Raw genomic sequence first — 15,489 nt, forward strand, 5'->3', positions numbered from 1 at the left:
TTCTTCAGAACAACTTGACCTCTTAGCAGCTCCTTTCTCTCATAACGAAATCCAAAAACTGATAAAAAAAAACAAAAAAAAAAAAACACTTACCACTACATAAGGCACCAGGACCTGATGGACTACCCAATGAGTACTATAAACGCTTCACCCAACCCTTAGTCCCCCATTTATGTAACATGTACAACCAATTTGCTACCACAGGTTTAATCCCTAAGGAATCCCTCAATGCCTTAGTGGTCACCATTCCAATACCGGGAAAGGCTCCAGACAACCCTGCCAACTATCGTCCGATCTCACTCAACACAGAAACTAAACTTTATGCCAAACTCCTTGCTCAACGCCTCTCCACTATAATCCCCCAGATTATTCACCCTGATCAAGTGGGATTTGTGCCCGGCAGGCAGGCCTCAGATGGAACCAGACGTTTTATTGACCTTATCAAATGGACGGAGCATATTCGAGCGCCTTCTCTCTTCCTATCTTTGGATGCAGAGAAGGCGTTCGATAGGGTTTATTGGCCGTACATGGAGGCAGTGCTCCGCAAATTTGGACTGTCGGGCACCCTTCTTACTGCAATATTAGGCTTGTACACTCACCCATCTGCACGCATTTGGACTTCTGGTGTTGTCTCCAACTCCTTTCCGATTACTAATGGCACCAGACAGGGGTGCCCATTGTCCCCTCTAATATTTGCCATGATAATGGAACCCTTAGCATAACTCATTAGATCTGACCCATCGATCTCGGGGATAAAAATTGGAGAAGTTGATCACAAAATTGGCCTATATGCAGACGACGTGATTATAGCCCTAACCAATCCTTTGTTGTCCCTTCCCGCAGTCCAAAGAGTCCTAGAATTGTTCAGTGCCGTATCAATGTATAAGCTGAATCACAGTAAATCCCTAATGCTTAACCTTGGCCTAGACCCTCAGACTGTAAAAGCAATTAACTCTACCTCACCATTTGCTTGGGCCCCCAACTCCTTTCTCCCATATTTGGGAATCCATCTAACATTCCCTAGCCAGTTAATATCGAGAACCAACCTAGAAGACCTCGTGGGCAAGCTCACACGGCTAGTAAAATAACTGAGTAAGGTTCCGGCCTCTTGGGCTGGTAGGGTAGCTCAGGCAAAAATGTATTTACTTCCCCATGTTTTATATTTCTTTCGTACAATACCCCTACCTTTAGCACAAAACCAGATCAAGAAACTCCAAGGGATCATTAATAGTTTCATTTGGCAACAAAAGCATCCTAGAGTAAAAAAAGCTATACTTGTAACCCCAGTTCAACACGGAGGCTTGGGTGCACCAGACATCCAAGCATATCACCGAGCAACTATTTTAGATCAATTGAAATTCTGGTGGTCAGATAACCACCACACAAACTGCAAACAAATTGAAGCCACCATACTGCTTACGAACACTAAACTCTTCCTCGCTGCGTTATGGCTTAATCTCCATCCTAAGCGATACCATCACATCCTCCATAAGAGTCTGGTCCGCACTACTGCAATTCAATGGAGGGATCTCAGTAGACACTCTAACATCACTACCCATTGAGGCGATGCACCTTATCTCCCCAGACTTACCCCTTTCGGAGTGGACAAAAGCCGGAATCACCAGTTTTGATATGCTTTTCTCACCTTCAGGTTTGCATACCTTCGAACATCTAACAGCAGTTTGGTCTATCCAAAAACACGTTCTTTCTCTACTTAAAGATTAGATCCAGCCTGTCAAAACTAGACTGGTCATCCTCGGACTGTGTCTTGCTCCCCCTGATCAAGTTCTACAACCTGGATACATCCAACGTCAAAGGAATCTCTCTAGTGTATAAACTGCTCACCAAGCCAGCTACCGACCTGCTATCTTCCTCCACACAGTATTGGCCCTCTTTGCTGGATCACCCACCTCCAGTTCTACAATGGCAAAAAGCCCTCACATTGCCTCTACGCCTATCTCACTGTATTAACCATTGGGAATCACTACAGAAGCTTTTTCACAAATGGTACTTTACCCCAGAAAGGTTAGCGAGGATATACCCAAATACCTCGCCCAAATGCTGGAGAGGCTGTGATAAAATTTGGATCTCTTGCACATGTATGGTGGGAGTGCCACCTCGTTAAGGATTTTTGGAGGAAGGTACAGAAACTGATTGGATCTCTGTGTGGTTTATCCCCATCTATGTCTCCACTCGACCTGCTTCTGGGACTCTCAATCCCCGCATGGCCAAAACACTTACAAACGCTGGTCACACACATCCTAATAGCAGCAAGACTAACGATTGTGAAAAAATGGAAATCGACAGACCCGCCCTTATTAAAAGATACCATTTGATTACTCAACCTGCACTTCCAGATGGAGTTTTCCTTTGCCAAGGCCAATATGTCCGTCAATAGATTTAATAACACCTGGAAATTCTGGATCTCTGACTCGAGAAGCTCACCACTGTGCTAGCAATATTAAATTTTTCCTGAAATGGTTCCCACATCTTGCACCCTTTACATCACATAAGCCTATAACACCTTAGTGTGCTAATAAATGCAGTTTCCCTTTGTTTATCCCACTACCATTATTACCCTTGGGAGTTCACCTCCTCACTAGGCTAACAGACCAGTACAATGTTATGATAAACATTTGTATAACAAAGACATAGAAAAGCTTATCTAATGCTAAACCTTTAGTCTTGATGTAGCTTGATAGAGGCTACTCATCAGTATTCTCTTATCACTTTTGTTGTTTATATATGCATAATAACGCCAGGGTATGCCCAATTGGAGATGTTCTGTATTCCTTTTCCTTCTTACAATACAATAAAAACTTTAAATTAAAAAAAATATTAAAAGTCAGCAGCTAGAGTATTTTTAGCTGCTGACAATTGTTTTTATTTCCAGGGTGAATAACCACTTTAATACAGAAAATACATTAGGGGGAAAAACTTCAGAACCATTTTAAGACTAAGGACTCCCTTAGGATCCAGGGGATAGTCACTCTCAGCAGCCAATAGGCAGTGCCCATGTCACCAAGAGGAGACATGGATACAGCAGTGGACCCTCCCAGACAGCAGAGAAGAAAGAATTGGATCCTTTCACATGCCTGTCATTTTGAAGTATTTTTTTTGTTTCTGCATGATAATGATTCATACTTTTCTCTAGTCTGAAGTAACTGAATTTTTTTTTACTTGCCCCTTTAAAAAAAAAAAAAAAAGAAAAGAAAAAATGATAGATATATAGTCTAATCTATTTTCTGCCTTTATTGTAATCACCAGAGCAGTGCACAGCAATCTACCTTAATGCATCAAGGCTCACTGCGCAATGCTGCAAAGTAGGTACACTAGGGTGCCATTCAAAATCAAGGCGGCAACAACACACGTTACCCCACCACAATGCTGTTAAGGGCCCTTAGGCATTATCAAAAAAACAAAAAGAAAAGAAAATCTACTGCAGGGATAACTGGAATGTGAATTTGAAGCAGTGCAGGTTTCTGGAAAAAAAACAGTGGGCCAATCATAATAGATAACTGGGGGTATTCTTTTATACCAGTGATGTGCAGAAGCCCAAAGGTTGCCATATTGGAAAGTTACTCTAAAATTAGCTAGTGCTAAAATACATGAAACCAAACAGCACCGCCAGCAGCTGTGGTTTGCCATCATTAGCTGGACAGGGACACTGCATGGTTATGGATATGGATTTGACTAGATATTTACTTTGTGAGTTATAACATTTTAATAAAACTGCCTATTGCTGCACTAGATAGTACTTCGCTATCTTTACTTGGTTCACACACACAGGAGCAGAGAGGGAAATTGTATGAGAGTCTGTGCAGTGCGCTTTACGCCCATTCATTTTGTATGGACGCAAATTGCACCACAAAAACACAAAAAAAAAATGTATTTTAATTTTTTTGCGATGAACCGCTTTAATGCATTCTCTGCATTAAGGTAAAAAAAAAAAAAAAACCTATATGGAGCCCTCTACCACATGAAGGAGAGCTAAGCAGCCTCTGTCCTTCCTGCGAGTATTCAGCTGAAAACACTCTTGGGAACACCATCCCCAGGGGCATGCGATGTACAGATACTATACACTTCACTTATAGGCCACCTCGCTATGTCCAATCCACTGAGGTGCTTCCCAAATGGAGATTTAACCACCAATTTCCCATGCCACTCCCGACCAATCTACAGCCACTGCTGAACGCATGCGGAGGAAAGGAACCCAAGAGGCAGCAGATCCAGGCCAAGGCATAGGTGAAAGACAGATCTTCCTGCACACACCATGAATATGTGCTGTATTACCACACAGATACTGTCACTCCATACACTGTCATTCATAGTTCTGTCAGATCCTTCTGTTTATTTGGCACAGATTAAACAACATAGTTGGACTTATGTTAAGAAGGGTTTATGACGTGCGCTAGAAATGTGAAACAAAAATAATAATCAAACTGCAATTTGTTGTCACATGCATATCACATTTTCTGTGCCCTATAAAGAAATATCAGTGCTAAAATGTAGCCCAGATGTTAGGTGCAGACCTTTGCATCGGGCGGACTCTCTCAAGTGTCTGTACAGATGCTTACCACAAGGAGAAGCGGTCTCCTCCCTCCCTGAGGGACAGAGGGAGAAGGAAGCTGGCAGGGTCCCTGTGAGGAGTGTCTGGATGAGCACTCAGAGTGAAAAGACAGCTTAGAAGTGATCCCCAGGGAAACAGGAGAAGCAGCAATGCAATGAGTCACTATAGCTCACTGTATCACTTCCTGCATGGTGAGTGTCGGATGAGCACTCTCACTATGTAATAAGTACCTAATAAAACAGAAGTCCCCAAAGGACCCCTATTAGGGGCACTGTGCCATCAATGTTTTATCAGTCCACCATCTATCACAAGCACAGATGTCAAGAAGACCTGCCATGCACTTGTTTCCATCATTTTGATGTTAGGCATTTGTTTATCCAACTCTGGCTCTTTACATGTGATTATTTTATATTACACTATTAAAGTAGAACTAAACTTAAGGCATTTTTTTCCATTGTGGATAAAGGAAGGGTTATAACCCGTCAAGTTTTTTTTTTGGCCATCTGTGTCCCATTGGAGAGATGAATAAACCAAGATAACGTCGCTCCAGGTGAGTGACCGACTCTTTACATGATGTGAACTGGAACCCAGGGTGCTACACAGCTTGTCTGAGATTCAGTACCATACATAAATCCGGAATATTTCTGCACTCCTTGTTATCTTTACTGAAGATTTAAAATGGCACCACAGGTATAGCAGGAACTTTAAAAGGCGACGCGTTTCGTAATAAATTCAGCGCTACTCGAACCTCTTTAAAAAGGTCATATCTCAGATCTCCGTGTTTTACCAGTAACCAGCGGGTGTCAGAGGACATCAAGTTCCCGGGACCCGCAGATTAGCTGGTTCTGTGAATAATCATCAGAAGCGGCATGCCCCCTGCAGGCAGAAATGCAGAATCACACATACATACATGCATTAGAGCTGCACAATTCTGGCCAAAATGAGATTCACAATTTTTTTGCTTAGAATAAAAAGATCGCGATACTCTCACGATTCTTGCAACGTAAAATCTTTCACATTATACATGAAAAATTGGGCTAACTTTACTGCTTAGTTTTTTTTTTTTTTTAATTCATTTAAGTGTAATTTTTTTCCCAAAAAATTGCATTTGAACGACTGCTGTGCAAATACAGTGTGCCATAAAATATTGCAACAACCACCATTTTTATTCTCTAGGGTCTCTACAAAAAAAAAAAAAAAGGGAGAGGGGGAGAGGGAGAGATTCCAAGTAATTTTCTAGCAAAAAGAAATGATTTTAACTTGAAACCAACAAATGTCAGAAAAAGGTTTAGTGTTTAACCACTTCAATACCAGGCACTTAGACACCTTCCCACCCAGGCCAATTTTCAGCGCTGTCGCAATTTGAATGACAACTGCGCGGTCATGCTACACTGTACCCAAACACATTTTTTATCATTTTGTTCCCACAAATAGAGCTTTCTTTTGGTGGTATTTGATCACTGATCACTTTGATCAAAATTTCGGAAAAAAAACAAGTTTTTCTTTGTTTCTGTTAACATTTTTTGTAAATAAGTACCTTTTCTCCTTCACTGACGGGCACTGATATGGCTGCACTGACGGGCACTGATATGGCTGCACTGACGGGCACTGATATGGCTGCACTGACGGGCACTGATATGGCTGCACTGACGGGCACTGATATGGCTGCACTGACGGGCACTGATATGGCTGCACTGACGGGCACTGGTTGGTACTGATGGGTACTTATGGGTGGCACTGATGGGCACTGATAAATGGGCACTGACAGGTGGCACTGATAAAACATATTAGGGGCATTGCTGGGCAGATCTGTAACATAATGGTGCCAATGAGGGCCCATTTGTGGGCCCTCATTGGCACAGATTGGGCACATTGGGCACATGTGGATTGCCATGGGGTACATACCTGGCCATCCACATGTTGCCCTTTCCCTGGTGGTCCTAGTGGCGATCCCTGGTGGTCCAGTGTGGTGATCTGAGGGGGGGCTGCGCTGATAAACAATCAGCGCAGACCCCCGTCAGGAGAACCGCGGATCGGCTCTCCTCTACTCACGTCTGTCAGACGCGAGAGAGGAAAAGCCGATCAACAGCTCTTCCCATTGACAGCGTGATCAGCCGTGATTGGACACGGTTGATCACGTGGTAAAGAACCTCCGCCGGAGGCTCTTTACCAAGATAGGTGGAGCGGTGTGTCAGGCTGACACTCCGCTCCACCGATCGAGGCGATGCGCGCCCCCGGGGGGCACACGGCGGCATGTTATCCTGCTGGACGTCATATGACACCCAGTCAGGATAACGGAACCACTTCCCAGACGTCAATCCGCTATAGGGCGGGCGGGAAGTGGTTAAAGTGGATGTAAACCCGAATTTTTTTTTTTTTTTTTTATATACTGTAGAGTATAACATTTCCTATCATTTGAGCCCAGTCTTGCCACACAGAATTAATCCATCTCTGAACAATTCTCTTTTATTGTTCAGTGAGATGATTCTTGACAAACTGAGAAAAACTTTGTCAAATCCTCCCCCTTGCTGTGACAGGTGATTTACATCTCGTGCACTAGCCTAAGACACATGCAGTATTTTTTAATTCCCTCCCCCGTTCCTTTTCTTCAGCAGCTCTGCAAGGATTGGCTGTTCCACACCTCAGCATGATTTGGCATGCTCAAGTCATGTGGTTACATTCCTGTCTTTTCACTGGATGTTAGAGATCATAGCAGAAGTTCAGTGTTAGAAATACACAGGGGAGGGTAGAGGTGGGCGGGGAGTCTACTGACATCACGACTCCACCCACCGAGCTCCAGACAACAGACCCACCCACAGAATATGCAGTTTTTCAGGTCTAATAACAGACAGAGTGGAGACATTTGACAGGTAAAGATACATGTATATCCTTATAGATAACCCCTATGGCAGTAGTTTAGAAAGGATTACATTGGGTTTACATTCACTTTAAGTGGTTAAACTTCCCTTGTTTACACACCAAAGTGTATTCCTTTAATCTAAAGGACAAATTGTTACAATGTTTATAATTAAGCTCCACTGCTAAAGAATGTTGTAATTCCTGGCAGACTGCCCAGCTTTTTTTTCCCTTTGGTTTGACTGCTGTTGGCTTCAGCAGAGCGAATTCTCTGCATAAAAAGAATCAGGAAATACTTTGTCAAGATCGCAAAAAAAAAAAAATAAATAGTGATAATGATTCTTAACGATTAATCGTGCAGCTCTAATATTAAAACAAAAAAATATATATATATATTTATATTTATATATTTTAGGGGTGCATCTTCACTGGTCTCACGATTTGATTACGATTATCTGGTCAACGATTCGATTCCACGATGCATCAGGATTACCGACGAGCTCCCACTTCTGCTTGGGCCTCCTAGGCGGCCCTTCCACCCTACAATCTTCTGGGACACATCACACTTCCCAAAAGATTGCCCGGCTATGCAGGACAGCACAGTGAGACATGCGCACCCAGCTGTGAAGCTGCGAGCTGTCACAGCCGGATGCCCGCAGTAGTATTGCCAGCGCCGTGGACAGGCGGGGGAGAGATGGGAGGGTTTGGGTGGCCACTTCGCTGGATTGTGGGACAGGTGAGTGTCTTTTTATTAAAAGTCAGAAGATACACTTTTTGTAGCTGCTGACTTTTAATAAACAAAAAATTGACTGGAACTCTGCTTTGAATTAAAAATAACTTCACTCCCTTAAAAAGTGCACTAATCCGGTGCACTACAGGGTACAGAGATTCACACACACTGCTGCTTGGAGGTCAGCAGGGATAGAATCCACAGATGACAAACAGACCTGTGAAGTTCCCTGTACTGTCTCTGTGCTGACCAGTGGCAGCTGGTGCTCAAAATATTTTTGGGGGGGCGCAAACAAACTGAAAAATACTGAACCTCCCCCATCAAATGCAGCCTCACTGTGCCCATCAAATGCAGCCATCACTAACCACCACAATGCACGGGCCACCACTGGTGCTGACAGTTCCTTCGCATTCCTGTTAACTCCTATTGTGCTGGAAGGTGCAAACAGTGGAATGTGCACAGGATAGCCAGGGACATGTCAGCATGGAGCAAGAGGTATAAGGTTACTGTTTTTAAAGTTACTTTCTTTTAATAAAATGTTGTGTTACTATGGATGATGTGCCCCCGCTGTATGTGCTTTTTAAAAAACTATGTCACTTCATACAGAATTTCCCCGTAGTACGATACGATCCAGCTCATGTGACCCCCGGCCCGTCCTGCCCCTCTCCTCTCTCGTCTCCTGAGTCCTGACGTCAGTGGGGAATTCTCAGTCCCGCCCGCTGACTATAGTTATCGTATCAGAAGAGAGGCGGGCGGGACTGAGAATTCCCCGCTGACGTCAGGACTCAGGAGACGGGAGAGGAGAGAGGAGAGGGGCGGGACGGGAGTCACATGAGCGGGATCGTATCGTACTACGGGGAAATTCTGTATGAAGTGACATAGTTTTTTAAAAAGCACATACAGCTGGGGGCACATCATCCATAGTAACACAACATTTATTAAGAAAGTCATTTTAAAAATATGCTCCGAGCGCTTTCCCAAGAGGGGCGGGGCTAGTCGTCATGACGTCACCCGACATAGATTTTCCGGTCCTTATGCATCAATGTCGCATCGGGGACACCCGATTCGCGATGCATCGATTAATTTCAGCACCCCTAAATTTATATTATATATATATATATATATATATATATATATATATATATATATATATATATATATATACATACACATATACACACACACACACACACGTGACTCCCGCCGCCCTGTATCGGTAAAAGTACTATAGGGCAGTCAGCAAGTGGTAAAAAAAAAAAAAAAAAAAAAAAAAAAAAAAAAAAACACACACACACACACACACACACACACATTTATAAATCACTTTAATTTCCAAATTTATTAAAAAAAATAAAATAAAAAAAAAATAAAATAATTTCCATATTGTATGTCAATTACTTCTAGCCTACTCCTAATACAGAAGTTTGTAAGCTTACTTTGTGAAGATCCCAGCAAATTTGTGAGCAGGCATTGCTGTGTCATGAGAGGAGGATTTTCTGGAAGCGGAGGCAGTACAGGAATTACTGCTTGCAGGCAGCAAGGTACCATGAGATATGTAGTTCTTACAAATTCAAAGTAAACAGCAGGGGAGAAGCTGGAAAGGATGCTGGGAATCCAGAAAGTTGTGGAAAGACGACCAGCAGACAGGCAGGACAACATGAAAGGAGACTTTTCAAGTAAGATTATATTGGACTGCCATAAATAACTGTTTGTACTGGTATTACAACGCTGATATTAAAATTAAAGTGTATGCTGTGACTATATAGTTTTATAAAGCTGAACTCCAGGATAGTTGTTAATGTCGACCACAACTTTCTTTTTCTTTGTACACTAAAAAGAGGTTGTAAACTCTGAAAAAAAAAAAAAAAAAAACCCTGTAAGTTAAAAAACATAATGAGCTAGTATGCATTGCATACTAGCTCATTTTGAAAAATTTACCTTAGAACTAAGCTATTCCAGCGGCGCCCGCACACTGCTGAGGCAGCTGACATTCTTCCCCAGGGTTTCTTCCAGGTTTGCGAGCTCGGGGCCCAAAAGGAACCCCTGACCGTTCATTTAGAGCGCATGCACTAGTAATGTCACTGGCTGCATGTAATGTAAATATATCCTACAATGGTACACATTTAGGAGATATTTCCACTACCTATAGGTAAGCCTTATTACAGGTTTACCTATAGGTAAATGTCAGCAGAGGAAACTTAGTTCCCCCAGAGGAAGCACCTTTTATTTTAACTCTTCTTATTTAGTGAGAAAAGTACAATTTCCATTATGCAATGGAAAGTGTAGCCAATTGTGCTCATTTACATAACCTAGCATACAGTCCATACAGGACTTCTAAATAGTGCACCAATATTTTGGCAGCCAAAACATCCGGTAAAAATTGTGTTTTCTGCATTTTTCCAATAGAGGAAGAAGGTGCAGAAAACGCACGCGATTTTGCCACGGTATTACTGTGCTTATAGTGTGTTTTTCATAGGTCATGTGACTCAAAAACCACATCAAAAAAGTAACACGGGTGCATTGTGTTCTTGCTGCGCTTCAATACTTCTACTTATTTCAACTAGGAGGTGTGTTTTTGGTGGAGTTTTTTTTTTTTTTTTAACGGACCAAAAATGCAAGCAAGATTTTTACCACAACAGAAGCGCAACAGACCAGTGTGAAGACATACATAACATTTAAAGGGATGTATTTTTCTTGAGCTTTTCTTGCACTAAAAAGGTGCCAATAATGGCCGACAAGGAGTTCATAATCATTTAAATTCATGATATTAATAAGACTAATACAATTTTTTTTTTTTTAGCGGTAATTTTCAGTTTTAGCCAAGTGCATCCTGAATTTTCAGTGCACCTCTACTTTTAAAGTGACAATTTGCACAGAACTTTACAAAATAACCAACATATTCCAGAAGGCACATGTGCATGCAACTGATCAGAAGGCTCCAGCCAGTGAAACAAACTAGGAGTCTGAGATCCAACTGCAACTAGTGGTGATATAATTACGCTGTAGCTGGTAAATAAAGAACGATGCAAGAGACCACGAGACTGGACGATGCAAGAGACCTTCAGAACTGCCTTAATTCTTCATGGCACAGATTGAACAAGGTGTTGGAAACATTCCTCAGAGATTTTAGTCCATATTGACATGATAGCATCACGCAGTTGGTGCAGATTTGTCGGCTGCACCATTAATCGTTAAGAATAAAGATCATGATTCCTCCCCCTCACGATCTTAAAGCATTTTCCGCGATTCTATGCAGAGTTCTCTGCACAAGCCGATAGCTGTCAAAAAAAAAAAAAAAAAAAAAAAAACACACACACACACACACACACACACACACACACACACACAGGCAGTCTGCCAAGTTTCTCAACATTCCTCAGTTGCCGAGTCAACTATTAGACCTCATGCACACTGGACGTTTTTACAGCAGCTGTTTTTGGCTGTAGATGTTTTTTTTCTACAGTCATTAAACTCTCCATCATGTTATCTTATGTGTCCATGTACACATAGGCTGTTATCAGCAGTTTTGGGCAGTGGCGTTTTTGAGCAGTAAAAAAACCCCAAAACTAGTGGGTTCTGAGAGACGTTTTTCAGCTGCAAAAACGCTGATAAACACTCAATAACGTTTAACTCTTTTGATCCATTGAAAGAAAAAAACGCTAACGCGGAAAAACGCTAAAGACCGCTAATAAACGCTATTGCAAAAACGTTGAAAAACTTACTGCAAAGCTACTGACGTTTTTATAACGTTATTTTAACGTCCCGTGTGCATGAGGCCTAAACATTGCAACAGTTTTGTTTTTGGAGATACCTGTTTTAGATCAAAGGAATAAACTTTGGTCTGTAAATGAGGAAAATTTAACCACTCAAAGACTAAAACCTTTTTCTCACACTTGTTGGTTTCAAATTAAAATTATTTTTTGCTAGAAAATTACTTAGAGCTCCCAAACATTTTAATATTATATATATATTTTAGCAGAGACCATATAGAATAAAATTGCGGTTATTGCAATATTTTATGTCACACTGTATATTTGCGCAACGGTCTTTCAAATGCAATTAAAAAAAAAATTACACTTTAATGAGAAAAAAAAAAAAAAAAACCTAAACAGTAAAGTTAGCCCAATTTTTTAGTATAAGTGAAAGATGTTGCCCTTGGAGAATCGTGATCTTTATTCCAAGCAAAAAATACGCAATTCTCATTTTTCCCACAATCATGCAACTCTACTGCACATCCATGATCTCCCGTTCCACCACATCCCAAAGGTGCTCTATTGGAATGAGATCTGGTGACTGTGGAGGCCATTGTAGTACAGTAAACTCATTGTCATGTGCAAGAAACCAGTATGAGATGATTTGAGCTTTGTGACATGGTGCATTATCCTGCTGGAAGTAGCCATCAGAAGATAGGTTCATTGTAGTCAAAGGGATGGACATGGTCAGCAACAATACGATGCTCAATTGGTACTAAGAGGCCCAAAGTGTGCCAAGAAAATATCCCTCCACATTATTACACTACCAGCCCGAACCATTAACACAAGGTAGGATGGATCCATGCTTTTGTTTGCACCAAATTCTGACCCTACCATCTGAATGTCTCAGCTGAAATTGAGACTCATAATTCCAGGCAACGCTTTTCCAATCTTCTATTGTCCAATTTTGATGAGCCTGTGCGAATTGTAGTCTCAGTTTCCTGTTCTTAGCTGACGGGAGTGGCACCCGTGTGGTGGTCTGCTGCTGTAGTCCATCTTCAAGGTTTGATGTGTTGTGCTTTAGGAGATGGTATTTTGCATACCTTGGTGGTAATGAGTGCTTATTTGAGTTACTGTTGCCTATCATCTTGAACCAGTCTGCATATACTCCTCTGACACAGACAAAGCATTTTTGTCCACACAACTTCTGCTCACTGGATATTTTCTTTTTCGGGCCATTCTCTGTAAACCCTAGAGATGGCTGTGCATGAAAATCCCAGTACATCAGCAGTTTTTGAAATACTCAGACCAGCCCATCTGGCACCAACCACCATGCCACATTCAAATTCACTTAAAGGAGAAGTCCAGCCTGAGCTTTTTAGGCAGGGCTGCACCTATGGGAGTGCAATTCGTTTTGCACTCCTGTGACCCGTTTTCAGCGGAGAGTGGTCTGAAGTCCGCTCACGTCACTGCCATCAGTCAAGGCAGCGCGCCATCCCGACTTGGGAAGTCTGGATCCAACAGCTGCCTTGACTGATGGCAGTCTCAGCGAGTCATTGAGACGGCCTTTCCCCGCCCCTTCACAGCTCAGCGCTCCGATGAGTGTGGAGGATCAGAGGAGGAGAGATGATGACTGACAGTCAGTAGCTCTCTGCTTGGGGAGGTGAGAGAACCGAGCCATCGGCAATGTTCGGTGGCTCGATTCTCAGTGCAGAGACAACGGGGGACAGATCTAGCATCAGTCTGATGCTATATTCACCTAGGCAAGTATGATTATCCTCATAAAAAAAAAAAACATACTTCTCTATTAAAGCAGTAGTAAACCGCTGGACAATTTTTATTTTTTGTACCTGCAAGGTAAAGGCATAATTTGCATTGCATACTAGCACATTATTTTAAACTTATCTTAAAACAAAGCTCTTCCAGCACTGCAGGTGCGCTCATCTTCACTTGTCTTGATTCCAAGTTGGCGGATTCCGGCTCTGTGACTGGCCAGAGCCGCAATGATGTCACTCCTGCGCATGCTCGGCTCGGGGCTCTGAAGAAACAGCACAGGTGGCTGTACTTTCAGAGCGCATGTGCGGGAGGAATAGTGCCCTGTTGTCAGAGTCAGCGGGAGGAATAGCGCCCCAAGGGCGCCAGATAAAGGCAAGCAAAAAGGCCACAGATCAAAGATCCCTGCCCTAGACCAAAACAATTAACCAGTGGCAGCACGTCCATTTGGCGATGCACGAGCGCCGCGCCCCCCCCCCCCCCCCATCCACATACTGGGCGCCAGATGCATGGATTTCAATTGGGGGGGGGGGTTTGAAGCACGTGATTAGAGCCAGAGGTGGGTTGGGGGTGTGGTTGTTTGCCACGCCCCCCCCAAAAAAAGCCAACACTGCAGTTAACCCTTGCAGTGCAGGCACAATCCATTGTAAGGGATCATATTTTAGTTGCCCAAAGTCAGGTTTTGAGGTGCATTTGCGAAACACCCCCCCGGGTTATATGCGGGAGTTCCTGTCATTAGCTACGAGAGGTAGCCCCATTGAAAGCAATGAGAAGCTCCTGTCGCACAGCTAACTGCACCACTTATCCGTCATAGTCATATAGTGACCACTTGTCAGCGATCAGCTATGGATGCAGACTGCCTGCGATCGCTGCATGAGAGTTTACATGCAAGTGGGTGCTATTAGCTGTGGGTGCCGGCTGACTCCCATTGTTTCTTGCATGTAACCGGGCAGTGTGGGCATTCACGATTGTTGGTGCATCCTTATAGGTACATGCAGATGGTGGGATGAAAACAGAGCAACTATTGCCCAGATTCTTGCTGTGTGTTCTGTTGGAGCAACACAACCTAGGCAACCCCCAACTCCTGTGTCCTGCAAGTGTGATATGACATGCCTTTGTGTAAGAATACAATAGAAAGCTGGTCATTGCTATGGTCACACATCAGTTCGGTATTATACATAGCACACACACCATGCACAGCTGTGCCCAGCTTACCCCCCCACATCTTATACACAGCTCTCCAGTCTTACCTTCCCTTTACCAGCCGCAGCACCGCCTCGCACAGCTCGCCCTCCGCCTCCTCACGGCTCAGCCTCCGGTTCTGTGGTCGCGGGTGTCCCTCCGGAGCAGCCAGGTCCCGCAACACAGCCGCCAGCAGCTCCCTCCCCGCCACCTCCTGTTCCGCCGCCATAGCCAGAGCCGTGTATGAGGAAACCCGGAAGTAGCGCCGAGCTGCACGTGTACTAGGACGGGGCGCTGAGAGAGAAGGGGGGCAGGGAGGGGCCGCACACCTCATACCGGCCAGGCGGGACTCTGTGTGCCGGTACATAACACCGGAGAACAGCCGAGACCTACACAACGTATATTAGAGAGAATGTTTTACTTTTCTCACAGTCGGCTCTATGACTCACTAGTGTACTGCGCTGATCACCCCTTCTAAGTGGTACAGTCCACATTAAACAAACCCAGCATGGGAGTCGCAGAGTGACAGTTGTGACACCTCTTGTCCTCGCCATCCTGGGATGGTTGGTTTGCAGTTTGCTGAAATTAGAACAGTGACAGGTGGAGTAGAGGCAGCATGCACTCTCTGCTACATAATGCACAGAGATAGGCACTCTCTGCTACACAATGTACAGAGATAGGCACTC

General features: G+C 43.5%; 1 protein-coding gene across 1 annotated transcript in view; it reads right to left on the minus strand.

Annotated features, from left to right (window-relative positions):
- The window catches only part of PPM1F (protein phosphatase, Mg2+/Mn2+ dependent 1F), a 128,246-nt gene extending 113,157 nt beyond the window's left edge, over positions 1-15,089 (minus strand). The window contains exon 1 of the mRNA XM_073629032.1: positions 14,872-15,089. Within this exon, the coding sequence (XP_073485133.1) occupies positions 14,872-15,032 (161 nt within the window). The 5' untranslated portion in view covers positions 15,033-15,089. The remainder of the gene's footprint in view (positions 1-14,871) is intronic.
- Positions 15,090-15,489: the final 400 nt, after the last annotated feature.

This window comes from Aquarana catesbeiana, linkage group LG01 (assembly GCF_042186555.1).
Source record: "Aquarana catesbeiana isolate 2022-GZ linkage group LG01, ASM4218655v1, whole genome shotgun sequence".
NCBI classification, from domain to species: domain Eukaryota; kingdom Metazoa; phylum Chordata; class Amphibia; order Anura; family Ranidae; genus Aquarana; species Aquarana catesbeiana.